Source organism: Salvia miltiorrhiza, chromosome 6, assembly GCF_028751815.1.
Source record: "Salvia miltiorrhiza cultivar Shanhuang (shh) chromosome 6, IMPLAD_Smil_shh, whole genome shotgun sequence".
In the NCBI taxonomy this organism is placed as follows: Eukaryota; Viridiplantae; Streptophyta; class Magnoliopsida; order Lamiales; family Lamiaceae; genus Salvia; species Salvia miltiorrhiza.
The window spans coordinates 16898047-16914382 of NC_080392.1; the positions used below are offsets into that span (position 1 = coordinate 16898047).

Sequence of the window (16336 nt, forward strand, 5' to 3'; positions counted from 1 at the left end):
AAAATGGTAGGCGAAGAAGATTAATATTGAGCTAGCATAGGTTGTTCGTAGAATAGCTATTTACACGCTCCTGTGTGAATTGGTGTCATGGATGAGATCGGTGTCATAGATCGACCATTTTGTCATTAAATCTAATTTTATCACTATCATGCTAAAAGACATAATTATAAATTGAAACCCCTACAAAATACAATTAATTTGGGGTCCATATCACTAAAAAATCTATCAATATAGGCTAAAAAGATCGCATATCTCGATTCTTTTAAGTTATTCTTCAATGAAATCACACCAATAGTTATTCATTCTATTTTAATAAAAATACTCTCTGAAACGATACGAAATAAAAGAAGAATAAAAAATATGCATCTTTAAGCCTTGGATTAATATTATTAAATCATTCATGATGATACTACGTTTGTTTCAAATTGTATAATTTGTTATTGATATTATTATCACGACAACATGACCTCAAACCCTAAGAAATTTTAGGATTAATGATTTGTAAAATCACGTATCATATTCTGATTTTAAACTATAACAAAAAAAATTATATGTAAAATCACGAATTTTGAACATATTTTGATTTTAATCTCTAACAAAAGATTATGTCTGTGAAACCCCAAATTTTTAGTAGTTTCTGATTTTAAGTATAGGAACAATATACAATCACATACGTAGTTAGGTATCTTCTACGTGATTATAATTAGGATAGATTTAATTTATTCATTTTTTTTTTAAATATGAAACAACATTATTTAATATTTATTAATCAAATCAACTAGTTATAAGCCACGTAAGATTAAAATGCCATGTCTGCCTAAAAAAAAGATTAAAATGCCATGTATATGACCGGCTATTATTCACGTAGTTAAAATCAGAAACAATTAAAATCTCGTTATTTACGGACATAATCTTATGTTAAAGCAGAATATGCCAAAAAAAAATTGATTTTACAGGCAGAATATTTTGTTAGAGATTAAAACCAAATATTCCCAAAGTTCGTGGTTTTACTGACCATTAATCCTAATCTTTACCACTATAAACAGCTAAAACTACGTGGTATTAGGCTTAATACTGTAAAAATACTAAAAATGATCTAAACCGTTCGATGCGTTCCATCCAACGGTTGGGAAATTCAAAAACAATAAGACCGTTGAAGATTATGAAAGAAAGAAATCGCCACGCTCTGTTGCTTTAAAACCCCATTTGCTCTGTTCCTCTCTTCTCTATTTTCCCTTGCTTTCCTATAGAGAGAGAGAGTGAAAGAAGAAGGCAAGTTGCAGAAGACGACGGTTTTAGATTTTTTTTTACCAAGATTTTGATCATGGCTTCAAAGCAAGTGGTTGAACAACGTAACGCTGGTAATTAAAAAAAATGATTTTTGATCGTCATAATTTTTTCTTTTCTTTTCTTTTCTTTTTATTTGTATGATCTTTCACTGTTTCTTGTTAAAGATGGGAAATAATTATAAAGCCCAGATCATGAATTCCTTTCTCTTGATTCTTGATTTTACCCTTTTGATCCTTGAAACAAAAGTCCCTTTTTTCGGGATTTGATCAATGTGTTGATAGTCAAGATGACTTTTTTTACTTCTCCATTTATTGGATTGTTCTCTTTTCCTTTCCGATGAAATCTATAACATGCTTCCGTAAATTTCACAGAAGAGGCGGTGGCCGCAGCGGCGAATAAACAGAACAGAGTGGCAGCGGAGAGGAAGAGCCGCCGGGTACTAGGCGACATTGGGAATCTCATCCCTGCTAATGGGGTTGTTGAAGGCAAGCAGATTCCTCGGATTTCTCGACCTATTACGAGGTATATCATCAATCCTCAAACACCCTTTTGTCCTATTTCTCACAAAAAATCAGCAAAAGATGAAAACTTTGGACAGCCCTTGATCATATATGTGTGTGTGTTTTAGGAGTCTTGGTGCTCGATTACTCGCTAATGCACAGGCTGCACAAGCTCAAACCAACATGGTTCATTTCTTGAAGCCAATTTCTTCTCTGGTTTTGATTTTACTTCCATTAATCCATCTTATCCATGTTGTCTGAATCTTGCAGAATTCATTGGAGGCTAATGCAAACGAGGCTTATGCCAATGCAGCTGTGCCCCAAAAGAGGGTCGTGGCGCGTAGGCCAGCGCAAAAGAGAGTTGTTAGCACCAAACTTAAGCCAGAGGAGATCATTGAGATTAGCCCAGATTCAAATGAGGTTACAGTGAAGGAGAAGAAGCTTCTTAGCAAGGAAACCGAGTCAAAGAAGAAGCTTCCTACGCTTACTTCAGCCCTCACAGCTAGAAGCAAGGTCACATATGTTGATCCGTAGTGATTTTTAATTGGAGGGCTATTGCAGTTTCCCTCCATTCTCATGTGTGGTTTGCGGGCTATTTTGCAGGCTGCAACGATAGTTGATATCGATGCTCAGGATTTGGGGAATGACTTGGCTGTTGTTGAGTATGTTGAGGAGATTTACAACTTTTATAAGTCAGTTGAGGTATTTATAATACTATATGTTTTGTGGGTAAATAGTGATTAGTTAGATTATATGTCTATAAGTCAGTTGAGGTATATATATATTTATATATGTGTGTGTGTTGTGTGGGCTAAAGAGAGATTACTTAGATTATATGTTATTATTGGTGATGTTATTTTTCATGATGCAGAATGAGGGAAGGGCTCATGACTATATGGATTCACAGCCTGAGCTAAATGAGAGAATGAGAGCAATTCTGATTGATTGGTTGATTCAAGTTCACTACAAATTTGAGCTCTCTCTCGAAACCCTTTACCTCACTATCAACATCATTGATAGATTTCTAGCATCCAAGACTATTTCAAGAAGGGAGCTGCAGTTGGTAGGCATGGGTGCAATGCTCATAGCCTCCAAATATGAGGAGATATGGGCACCTGAGGTTGCTAGAAGAGTCCATTTGGATCGAACAAACGTGGTGGTTTTTGAGATTCGTTTGACAACATTTCTTGTTTTTGTTTTAGGTCAATGACTTGGTGTGCATCTCGGATAGAAGCTTCACTAATGAGCAAGTCTTGTTGATGGAGAAAAGAATCCTAGGCCAACTCGAGTGGAACTTGACTGTCCCAACGCCTTACGTGTTCCTTGCTCGCTTCATCAAGGCATCAATGACTGGTCCTGATGTAAGTAAATGCATCCCCCTCACAAATTTCCAAGAAATACTAAACCGAAGTGTGATGATGATCATGTGTTTGTGTTGTAGGTGGAGAATATGGTGTACTTTCTTGCTGAGCTAGGGATGATGGACTACGAGATTCTTGTGCATTGTCCATCCATGATTGCTGCCTCGGCAGTCTATGCAGCAAGATGCGCGCTGCACAAAGCTCCAGCGTGGAACGAGACACTCCAAATGCACTCAGGTTTCTCAGAACAAGAGCTTATGTAAGAATCTTGAACTATGCTACTAGTTGAAGAAAATGGATGTTTTTATGATCTGTGGTTGGTGTGATTAGGGTTTGTGTTAAGAAGCTGGTCGTGCTGCATGCTTTGGCCGGAGATCAGAAACTGAAGGGGATATATAGAAAATACAGCAGCTCTGAGAGAGGGGGAGTTGCACTCTTGTCACCACCCAAATTTCTTTTGGCTGATTGATGATGAATGTGATATGTTGTTGCCTTTATTTTGGAATTGAGACTGTGAAGATCTTGGCAATCTCTGATTGTTCTGTGTAGCGCTCAACAGAGATTATGAAAAACTTTAGAAGCTCGTCTTGGTCATGTAGATAAATGCGCTTTTCATGGCTTCTCTTTGTTTGTTGTGTTACCCAAATCTATAAAAGCTAAGTGCAACCAAATTCCCGCCAAATGAGTCCAACCATTTATCTACTGGCCAAGAATCTGATGGATAAATGTATATAAATCAATACCCAAGAAATAAATCAATATAAATATATCACTTCATCTTTTGAAACTGTCACCAAATTCGACAGTACACGAGTAGGGGTGGTGATTGACAGATCGGCAAGAAAGGGAGGAACAACGGCAACGGTTGCTGCTGTTCATGCACCACAAATACAACAGCGAGTATGTACTTTCTCTCTCTAAAACAACATATCCAATTAATAATTATTGTATTTTCTACTACTTTTTTCATGACTTGTTAATTGTATATTTAGTTATTCACTTTGCACTTAATTGAGTTTATATTGATTTTATTTTTGAACTAAGAGTACAAACAAACTTTATATGCGCAATAAAATGTGTAACTTCAAAACAGTATGTGGAAGCAAAAAAGAAACAAATGTTCATCAATATGTGAAACAAAATGTATGATGATACCGATCTTCTTTAATTTAATTTTTTATCCTCACAGATTTATCGTTTAACTGATTTATTTATTTTTATTTTATTCTTGTCGTGAGCTAAACCTAGCATTTGAGATCTCGTACGTTGTAGAGAGAAATGAATTTTGTTTTTATCGTTTGAGCTGGAATCATGAAGCTCAAATTGGGCGATCCACATATATTTATATTTATTTATTATCAGTATCACTATCCACACTTCTAGAGAGAACTACATTATTTATGAGAACGTGAGAACCATCAAATCTAATGCATCCACGGTAAAAATTAATGCATTCGCTGTTAAAATTAATGCACTCAAAAAAATAAAAAAAAATTGTTTCCTCCAGGATTCGAACCCAGGATCTGCATTCATCCAACAAGATGATGCATCCACCGTAGATCTTGATGATTGAATGGCTGTAAATGGTTCTCCGGTCTTCTTTTATTTAGTGGTTCTTTCTTGAACCTCTCCATATATATATATATATATATATATATATATATATATATATATAATTTTTTCCCACAGACAGTGTCATAAGACATTTATCAACACCTAAACTAAAACAATAAACGACGCGAAGATTTACTTGGTTCGATCGTGAGATCTACGCCCACAGGTGGATTTTGGAAGTTTTTCACTATGATTGAGAGTTTACATAATACATGGTGAGCTAAGAAAATGAAAGAGCCTCCCTAATCTAATAACCAAACTTCTATTTATATGCATATAAGAGTAAATCTAAGGTATTTAGGCCCATTTGACCCTAAAGCCTAATAATTCAAATAGTTGGGCCTTAAGCGCCTATTACATTAGTCTTTGTCTTTATGCTTGAGTCGTCAGCGTTGGGAGCCAAAGCTGGAATACCAGAGTCGAAACATAGTCGAATTGTCGAGGCTGGGAGCCAAGGCTGGGTTGCGAAGGCAAGAACAAGGTCAAGCTGCTAAGATACTTCTCGATTGATAAAGTCGGTCATGTCAAGTCAGCACAGTACCAAATATTCTAAATAACAGTAATAATAATAATAATAATAATAATAATAATAATAATAATAATAATAATAATAATAATAATAATAATAATAATAATAATAATAATAATAATTGAAGAAAATACTCCATCACTATTAGCACAGTGTTAGTGCACAATTTAGTCTTCATCACTGTCGATGATAACAATATAAGAAAAATATACTTTGAATTACATGTTTGAATAGTAGAATTTTGAATTTATTGAGTAATATTTTTTCTAGAAGCGAAATGTCTTTATATTAGTTTTTGTGGGTTAAGCTATGATATTAGTATGATATAACACATGTATTAAATATATATGGATTTCATTATTTTGTTGTATGACATTATTTCAAATAAGATGTGCATTAACCTGATAATAGCAACATACGTTTTTATAAAAAAAGATTGATAGAGATATATGAATGTGAGGGGCGAGGATGATACTTAGAAAGTAAGAAGAGAGACAAAGACTTGAAATTGAGGTGAATGAGTGAGGGTGAGATAGAGTTTACCTTACAACACCTATTAAATTAAATTGAAATGTATTGTGTAATTTTAATATATATATTTTTTTGTATTATAGAATATTTGTCACTAAATTTTCTTTCCATATATTATTTTTGTACGAGATTTTGGAAATTAGTTTTATTATATTTTTATGAAGTTACATGTTTTTTCTAAAATTAAATGGTTAAAAAAAGTTTTTGACCAATAAATTTGTCTCTTTTTCAAATTTATAATATAAATTTTGTTGTATATCAATTTATAATATTTTAATATTATAGTTGCAAAGTTTATTATTATTTGTTAATTTTATAATTGTGTTTTCTGTTATGATAAATCGTACAAATTAATCTCTACATATATTTTGCATTTTAGTGCATATAAAGTAAGGGAGTCCATCAATCGTGTTATGGTCGTAATTTAAATCCGACATCTTCAATTCCAGGTATAAATTAAGATAATATACTTATTTATTATATTCTTTTTCTATAGAACTTTTAGTTGAAATAGTTAGTTTTATTATATTTTTATTAAGTTGATAATGAGATTTTTCTCACGTTCATTTTTTTTGTATTTTTTCCTTATGTTAGGCCTCCGTAACCATGCGGACCGGGTCAATCCATGCTTGCCCCGCCTCGCTTTGCAAATGTTACTTTTTATCAAAGCAAATAATATTTAGTATAAAAATAAATGATACATTATAAATTGTATTTTAATAACAAAAAATGATATTTTGTTGGATGGACCGGGGTGAATTAGAGCGAGGCAGGCGTGGGTTGACTCATACTGCATAATATGATCACCTTGATCAATGAATATACATTTAAGTATTAATTATTCTTACATATAAAATATTAGATATTCATAAACAAGTTTAATTATAAAGATTTCAAATGCTTCTTTGAATGGGAAAACAAGTTTGTGAGTTTTTGTGTTACCCCCAAATATTTTTTTCATTTTTGTGTAAACTGACAAATTTCATCAACATTAAAGCTATTCGAATAAAGTCGATCCCGACAAGATACGAGGACTTCACCGTAAAGTCGCCCTTTTGGTTGAAGCTTCAATACACACTGTCATCAGGACCTCTCTCTCTAATGGGAGTGTGATGATGGCAAAAATCATGGCGATCATTTAAAGGATCGTATTGTGTGTAGAGCATGAGATTACACCGATGAAGATCTTTACCGATTCAATTCTTGCTACGAGAGTTATGGTGAGTGAAGATGAGAATTCACGCTGTCTTCCGGATGACTTGAAGGAGATTGTTCACATGACTAGACAAAATTTCCTTATCAATGTAAAACATGTGTATCGTGAGGCAAATATAGCACCTCATAGCTTAGCCAATTTCATTAGTCGTTGTTTTGAGTCCGTTTGTTGGACTAGGGATTTCTCTAGATGGCTAAGGAATATTGTTGTTGATGATGTTTCGTTATATAATTTTTCTTCTTCAGTCTAAAGAAAAAGCTATTCGAATACACTCTTATGCTCTATTTAATTCTTTTAATTGTTATTTAACATTGACGTTATATTTTATCTAACTGATTCATTTTAATGTTGTTGTACAACATTAAAATATCCCTAACAACACTATAAAAATAGATAATAAGAATCTATTAAATGGGCGTACCTAACAATCTACAAACTTTGTACTTGGTTCAATTTAATGTAAAATCATGCTAGAAAAAGAATGGCATTGATCGTACATTTTATTTTTATTATTTCATTAATTTAGGGAACCACAAAAGTCAATTACATCTAAACAACCACAAATCACATCAAAGCACCCCAAAATAAATATCCCTTCTAAGACAGGATAAGACCACCTAACTACTACCACAAAAGTACGTTATGATCTAAATTTAATTTACTTTTAATTTAATCACGGCATACTAATATATTTATTGAAATACACCTTAGAATTTATTTATAGTAAAACGATAGTTCTATACTATTTTAGTATAGTATTTAGTTGTATGGGTTTTTATACTAGTTTCTAGTGAAACGTTAAGTAGACACAGTATTGAAAATAGACACATAATTCTTTCACTACAAGAAAATGCGGCTCAAAATTCGGTCGTTAATAATTCGTTTTCGGTGGTCGTTGTTTGCATCGTCGTTCCAAGTCTTAAACGACCATTTTTTCGGTCGTTAAAAATAAAAAAATATATTTATTATTTAATTTTTTTTATTAACGACTGAATTAACGATCGGTTTTTTATTTTTTAACGACCGAATTTTTGGTCGTTAAAAATAAAAAAAATATTTATTATTTAATTTTTTTTATTAACGACTGATTTTTTTTATTTTTTAAAATAAATAAAAAATAAAATAAAAAATCCAATATATATATATATAATCTCTGTATCCCACAAGTATTTTAGCATTTCTAATGTATTTTGACCATAAATGCATACGATTTGATTAAATTCCCAGTGGGTCACCCATCTTAGTTATGCTCTAAGTCAAAAACGCTTAACCTTGAAGTTCCTTTCAAGTGGTCACCGGTACAAAACACTCATATTATTGATATATTTAGTACCTATTAATTCATTAAAACTCTATTTCAATATACAATATCATTAATCATTCATAACCTTATAATATGTCGAGATGATATCTAAGACTTGTGGTGCCGGCGAAAGATTGATGGTAATATACGATCGAATTTAAAATAATAAAAAATTAATATTATCGTAATTTTAAAAAAAATATGAGTATGAAAAATAACAATCAAATAATAATCGCAATATACAATATTATCATAATAAATAATTAAATTATTAGATTTATTAATTTATTAGATTTATTATAATTCAATATACAATATCATTCATTTATTAAATAAAATAACTGATTATTTTAAAATAATAAAATATTTGAAAATAAATAAAACAGATGATATCAAATAATTTATTATTTTAAAATAATAAAATTATTAATGTTTTGAAAATAATGAATCTAATAATCTATACTATATTAAAACAGCAGTTTTCAATTAGAAATTGATTTCAAATTGATTTGAAATTGATTTGAGTGGCAATTTTGAAAATATATGTAATATAAATGTTATAAATAAATTCACACTCACGCATGAACTAATTCACACTCACATTCACGCACTAATTCACACCCCACTATTTAATGTGTGGGCTGGTAGTTATGGTGGACTATTATAAATTTACAATAAAATCGTTAACCTCAATATTTAATGGAGGTGGAGAATAAAAAGAAAACATAAATTGAAGTGGTAATACATGAAAGGAAAAAAAATTGAACAAAAAAATATAAACTAGACCGAGAAAACACAAAAATGAAAAAGGTCAATGTGCCCATATATGTTGCTTAAAATTTAAATTTTTCTTATCGTGATTAGACTTGAATTAAGAAAATATAAAAATGTAGCATTGTTCTTAAAATTTGCTTATCGTGATTAGTGCATGAATTATCATGATTAGTTCTTAAAATGTGAATTAGTTCATCTATACTATATTAAAACAGCAGTTTTCAATTAAAAATTGATTTCAAATTGATTTAGATGGCAATTTTGTGATTTCTTACAAAAATAATGACTTATTGTATATATTCAAAAATTAAGTAACTAACTCAATTAAAATTGCATAACCCATAATTTTTAAAAAAATGCACACCACCCCACGTTTAAAAAGAAAAATTGCATAACCCACGTTTATAATTCCATAATGAATTATATGTTTATATGTGTATATATACACAATTTATAAGGCATTGGTTATAAATAATTTATAAATTTATATTTATACAATAATTTATAATATATTAAGAAGATAATTTTCAATTTCAAATTGATTTCAAAATTAATAAGTGACAATTTTGTAGTTATAAAAAATTGAAGTTTTATTTGTACAATATAATTTTTTCTTCGTGTTCTTATTTTTTTAATATTATTTCTTTCTAAAATTGTGAAATTAAAATTGTTTATAAAATATATCAAATTAAATATCATGATAAGAGCATTAATTTGATATATTTTATGTAAATATTTGATTTAAAACGGAGAGTTATATTTATTTAAAGATTAATGATTTTTAAAAATTCTCTCTCATCTCTCCTCTTTTTTTGAATAAATCAATTTTTTCTATTTTATTCTTTTTACTTATTATTTATGCCTTTTTCACAATATCAATTTTTATTATTGTGAACTTTTCTTTATTTTTTTATTTTTTTAAATATTCAACTCAAATATATTAAGTGAAAATTATTTTTTTTTCTTATATTTATAAATATGATTATTGAGTTGGTATTAATTTATATATATAAAAATATAAAAACGTTTTCCGTGCATCGCACGGGTTGCAAATGCTAGTTTAATAAAACTATAAATCTAATAAATCTAATTATATTCTCAATAATTTAAAAATAAGAATTAAATAGAAAATTAATTAAAAATAATTAAAAATTTATTTATATATATAAATATAATCAATAAATAAAAATAAATAAATATTAAAAAAACTAAATTAAAAAAATTAAGTCGTTTTATGGCAAGATATATCATAATTTAGAGTATGATTGCAGTTGCATAGAAGTTCTCAATACGATAGCGGTCTTGATTTTCATATACCATTTACGATACGTCGAAAGGTTCTATATATGCTTTATCGGTATAAAAATTTTCATACCAAAAGTTCCAATACAATATACAATATGACGATTTCGATTTGATATCCCCTACTGATCCACCCAGCTGAGAAGAAAGCATGCGACTTTATAATCAAATATCATAAACCCATGTATTATTTTACAATTATATGATTTTATTTGAAAATTACAAAAGGTATTTATTATATAATTAAATAAGTAATTTACATACAGGCGAGATGTTTCCATTACACAACGGTAAAAACAACTACTTGCACACAAACGAGACTATTATCCAAAAAATTATTTATATATAGACGAAATTGAACCTAAAATTTCTCCTACAAAGGAGAATTTTTTAAGCACTTTTTTGGGTGCTCAGCCTTTATAAAAGTACAAGCTCTTGGAAAGAATCTAAAGACATATACTTTTCCGTCAAAAAATAAAATAAGCAAAATGCACATTTGATTATTTCGAGAAAAAAAAAGGGGGAAAGAATTAGACAACAACAACACTAATGCGATAAGCCGATAAGATCGAAAATACAAGAAGAAAAGGCCCACTTTAGCGTAGCTAGAGTTCACAAGAATCACGTTTTTATGAGAAAATGACAACTTTACTTTGTCACAGTGTCAACATCTTAACTAAAATCGCATCTAAACCTTCATTTGATTCCCACATCCAAAACAAACTCACAACAATTCCCCACAAAGGAACCTAAGTCACCACTTTCTCTCTCCAACCCCACAAAAAGATTTTTTTTATTTATTTTTTATTGCCCTTTCGAAAAGCCTTGTGTGATAATACCATATGATGGGATTAATAAGAATTTTGTAGGAGAAAAATACTGCGTCTGCCTTTTCGATAACGACGGATGGTATCTCTACGTAAATCGAAACACAACCAAATAAAAATATCACAACGGCGGAATCAGACTTTGGACTCAAGGGAGTCCAAACTTTTTGCAACAAAATTAATAGTTAAACTAAAAAGTAAAAAATTAAAATAAATAATAATTAACACAATTATAACTGTGAATAGGCGAATCTACTCACTTTTATAAGTTGTCTTACAAAACTACCCACCCAAGCCAAAGTCAAAAAGTCAAAGCCTGACATGCTTGGTTTTTTGTAAAAGTAAGCCTGACATGCTTCGTTTTTTGTAAAATGTCTCACTCACGTCACTTTCAAAAGTTAAAAATCTGATGAAGAGACAATAATTGCCCAACTCACGTCACTTTCACAATCTAATGTATACTGTATGTTTGAAAAGTTATAAAAAAATTAGCTTACGTTTGCGTTATAAAAACATTAGTAAGATGACTAAAAATTTCACTATTATGTATATTATGCAACAAAAAAATATTCTGAAACCAATGGCATAATTAGCAGCCGGAAATTCATAGCCGTGAACAGTAGCCGCTGGTCCAAAATATACACGGCTACTGTGCAGCGGCTATGAAATTCCAGCGGCTAATTACGCCATTTGTTTCATAATATTTTTTTGTTGCATAATATACATAATATTGAATTTTTTAGCCCTCTTAGTAATGTTATATTATAACACGAATACCTTAATTTAGAGTTTTTATTTAAATTTTTAATTTTATTTTTTTTATATTACAAGAAGTATACATTGATGTGAAATATGAGAGATACTGAATCTGCAAAAAATTGGATTATAGTGGGGTAATAATACTAACTTTATGCATGATTTGATTGAACACAAAATAATACAGTAAATACATAAAATAATAGGCTATTTTTGAAGAAAACACTTGAAACTCCTGGAATTTGAACAAAAAAATATTTGAGCTCTAAAAAACGATTAGCCGCCAGAACTTCGTAGCCGGTCGTACTAGCCGTGTGAAAATTTTCACCCACGGCTAGTGACGCCGGCTACGATTTCGTGGCGGCTAAGATTTTTTTTGGGACAAAAAAATCATTTTGAAGTAATACATATGGTTGTAAAATATTTTACCTTGTTATGAATGTTTGAAAGTAACATATGTATCCCTTTTTGTGTATTTCTATTTTTTTATTAATGTTTTAGTCAAAAAAAGTACATGTCCACATGAAATAAGAGATAAGGTGACTGCACAAATTTGGATTGTAATGAGGCTTTAATGCTCACTTTCTGCATGCATTTGATTGCACATTGAATAATAGATTGAAATGTACTGAATGAATGAACAATACATTTCACGTGAATTTGTACAAAGGAATCTAATATTAGTCTATAATAGGGCTGCATTTGTGAATGAGAAAACATAAATCCAAATACTCATAGAAAGAGCATTCAGTTAAAAAATTGAGAAATTGAAACCCTCAAGATTTGAGAAGTGGTTTGTGCGATAGTAGGTGCAATTGGTGTTCAAATTCTACTTGAATAGGTGATTTTCTCATATATTGTTTGTGTAATTAATAGTTTGAATGTTTTATGTTATATTTATGAGAATTTTTAAAGCGTTTATACATATTTTAATACTACATTTTATGTGTTTTTATAGATGGAATTCGTTAGATACATATATGTGAGATACAACGGACTCGTCGATGGTATATACTATGTTGGTGGGGCTACAGAGGTCCTTCCCCTCGTCAACGAAACTATTGAGAGCCTGATGTGCAGCATCAACAATATTATGAGGACGCATTCGTTGAGCTCGAGCTACCAATTGTATTATTTGGCGACCAATCTATTTGGTAGGGAGACGAAATGTGGCTTGGCCACAGACGATGAAGTGGAAGCCTTGTTGGCAACTGCCGACTATCCCATGGTGTACGTTGAACACTACAACGGTCCGATTGAAGAAACCTACATCCATACTTTTGATTTTGCTGAACCTTCGGGACACGTAGATGAAGCACAATGCAGTCAGTATGAGACGCCGTATCATCATACGTCGTTTCATGGTGTCCAGAGCTCGCCTCCACGACAATATTTTACATGGGATGGACAACCGCTAGACGAATCTGCATGGAATCAAACCGAAATGCTTAATGAAGTATGTGGGAGATTGAACAATGTGTGAAAAATAACATCCTTATTCACGAATTTAAAATTAACGAAATATGATACTTACTTGATTTGAAGAAGAAGCCATGGTGTATGCCTTTGGACGTTGAAAAAATCGTGAATGCTCTCCTTCAAGTTCAAAAAAATTGATTCTCATTCAAACATGGACAAACAAGAAAACAAAGCAAAAAAAAAAAAATCATTCCAATTTACCTTCGGTTTGGAATGCTCTCCTCTCTCTCAAAAATTTTCCTGATACTCTTTCTCCTCTCTCTCTCTTTCTCGGCTGCCTCTCTCTCTCACTCTCTCTCAAAAAATAAACTGATGCCGTGAATTCAAATTGGAATGCGGCTAGGTTAAAAGTTCTAATTCTTATACATGTAAATGGGCCCCTAGTCGTATTTCTTGGTCAAACAAACCTTAAATTGCCTTGTGAATTTGAGATACAGCCGTGTATATCCCCCCAATAAAGCTTCCGCGATTCTCGCCTACCTGTATAGCCGTATGAATTGTCCAATCACCCTTTAAGCTTATAATTAAAAAAAATAGGTTTTCGTGTATAAATAGAAGAAATAGTAGTAAATTAAGGGTAAAAAATACGAATATTATATAAAATGATATGAAAAATTATTTTAAAAACATTTAATAACTTACCCGCCAGTAATGAGTAGCCGTCCGTTGTAGCCGTGAGTAGTTTCTTACCCACGGCTACGGCAGCCGGCTACATATTTCTGGCGGGTACTTGGTGGTAAGGTGTATTATGTTTCATTGATTCATAATATATGATTTTTTAATTTTTTTATCCACCATTTGCTATTATTTTATGTGTTACAATATTAATTCATATTCAATCAAATAAACTAAATAAATTTAGACTTATTAAGTTTATTTTGTCAATCTCCTTCTCGTGAATTTACTGCAAAGAGATTCCCACCCTATAAAGCTGCATTGTAGCCATATGAATTGTCCAATCACCCTTTAAGCTTATAATTAAAAAAAAAAATAGGTTTTCGTGTATAAATAGAAGAAATAGTAGTAAATTAAGGGTAAAAAATACGAATATTATATAAAATGATATGAAATATTATTTTAAAAACATTTAATAACTTACCCGCCAGTAATGAGTAGCCGTCCGCTGTAGCCGTGAGTAGTTTCTTACCCACGGCTACGGCAGCCGGCTACATATTTCTGGCGGGTACTTGGTGGTAAGGTGTATTATGTTTCATTGATTCATAATATATGATTTTGTAATTTTTTATCCACCATTTGCTATTATTTTATGTGTTACAATATTAATTCATATACAATCAAATAAACTAAATAAATTTAGACTTATTGAGTTTATTTTGTCAATCTCCTTCTCGTGAATTTACTGCAAAGAGATTCCCACCCTATAAAGCTGCATTGTACCCGTGAATTGTCCAATCACCCTTTAAGTTTATAATAATAATAAAAATTAGGTCTGTTTAAAAATTTAAAATCAAGAGTATTATGAAACTAGAAATTTTTTTAAAGCTAATGAAGTATTTACCCGCCTGTTAATCCTAGCCGGTCACAGTAGCCGTCGGGATCCATTTACAGCCGGCTACTGTTAACGGCTACGATTAACAGGCGGGTAATTGTTGTATTAGCTTAAAAAAAAAAACTTGTTTCATAATACTCTTCATTTAATTTTTTTTCAACTTTCTTATAGATGTTTAATAACATGAAAACATGTCCTTATTTTTTCGAACTTAAGGCATTTTAGGGTTACAAATAATGACGTAAGTTAACAAATAATGTCATTTCCTAAGATTTAGAGTCATATTTAACTACCTCTCTTACACATTTTCTTACACAAGTGTACTTGTGTAAGAAAAGTGTAAGAACTTTTACGAAAAACGATGCAAACCTATCACCATCAATTGCAAAGTGGGTAGTTTTATAAGACATCTTATATGAGTGGGTAATTTTGTAAGATAACTAACCAAAGTGGGTAGTTTAAATTCCGTCCCCAATTGTAATATCATTTAAATTACAAAAGGTACAGTTTAAATTGACTTTCAAGTTCATACAAAACAACTTCAAAAAATTAAGATGAATAAAATTCTGTAAAGTGAATTAGCGTTTAGTATTAAATTAAAATATCAATCTTTAGAATCCTAACATGACACGCATAAATTAATTATGTGTTTGATTTATCAAAACGTCAATTCAATTTTAAAACTTGCATGCCAATCATAGTGTAGATAACACAACTCGATAATAGTGAAGAATAAATTTAATTTTTCTATTTTTTATAATATATTTATAAATTATAAAAATATTCATATTCTTTTTAAAAATTCCAAAGGGTCCAATGACCCCCTTACGCACCCCTTTGCTCCGCCCTGACATCACACATATGTTATTCTACATGGGTTAGGATTTAGGAAATTATTGTGTCGTGCCATGTAACAGGATTAATAAGGTTTTATAAAAGTTTATAGGGATTAATAAGGTTTTATAAAAGTTTTTATTGGCAATTTTTATAAACGTTTTATAAAAATTGCCCTACCCACCCCTTAGAGCACCTCCAGCGCGCGAGGCGAAGCCCGCGTCGCTGGAGTGCCGCCCGCGCTGGAGACCCGGCTAGATGCGAAGCCGAGGCGAAGGCGCGAGATGTTTGGCGCGTCCGGCGGACGTGCCCATTCAAAAAAAAATCGAAATTTGTTTTTTTTTTTTTTAAATGACCGTTTGATAATTTTTTTTTAAATGACCGTTGGGGCCAACGGCTGAATTCAACATTTTTTATTTTTTATCCCCTTTATCTATATATATCACAACTTAATTCCATTCATTTCATTATCTAAAAATCATCTCCACATCAAAAAATTCTCTACAAAAA

The 16336-nt window shown here is 31.0% G+C and overlaps 1 protein-coding gene across 1 annotated transcript; it reads left to right on the plus strand.

The window, feature by feature from the left end:
- The first annotated feature begins 1200 nt into the window (after positions 1 to 1200).
- LOC130990228 (G2/mitotic-specific cyclin S13-7-like) lies at positions 1201 to 3734 on the plus strand. The gene is made up of 9 exons (XM_057914458.1): positions 1201 to 1361; positions 1662 to 1812; positions 1919 to 1976; positions 2061 to 2303; positions 2394 to 2492; positions 2662 to 2910; positions 2993 to 3151; positions 3232 to 3410; positions 3482 to 3734. Exons 1-9 carry the CDS (start codon positions 1325 to 1327, stop codon positions 3618 to 3620), a joined length of 1314 nt encoding a protein of 437 aa, XP_057770441.1. The 5' UTR covers positions 1201 to 1324; the 3' UTR covers positions 3621 to 3734.
- The last annotated feature ends 12602 nt before the right edge of the window (positions 3735 to 16336 follow it).

Coding starts and splice junctions, on each gene's coding strand:
- LOC130990228 (XM_057914458.1), top strand. CDS start 1,325: ATGGCTTCAAAGCAAGTGGTTGAACAACGTAACGCTG. Junction 1,977..2,060: donor CACAAGCTCAAACCAACATG/GTTCATTTCTTG, acceptor TGAATCTTGCAG/AATTCATTGGAGGCTAATGC. Junction 3,152..3,231: donor CATCAATGACTGGTCCTGAT/GTAAGTAAATGC, acceptor TTTGTGTTGTAG/GTGGAGAATATGGTGTACTT.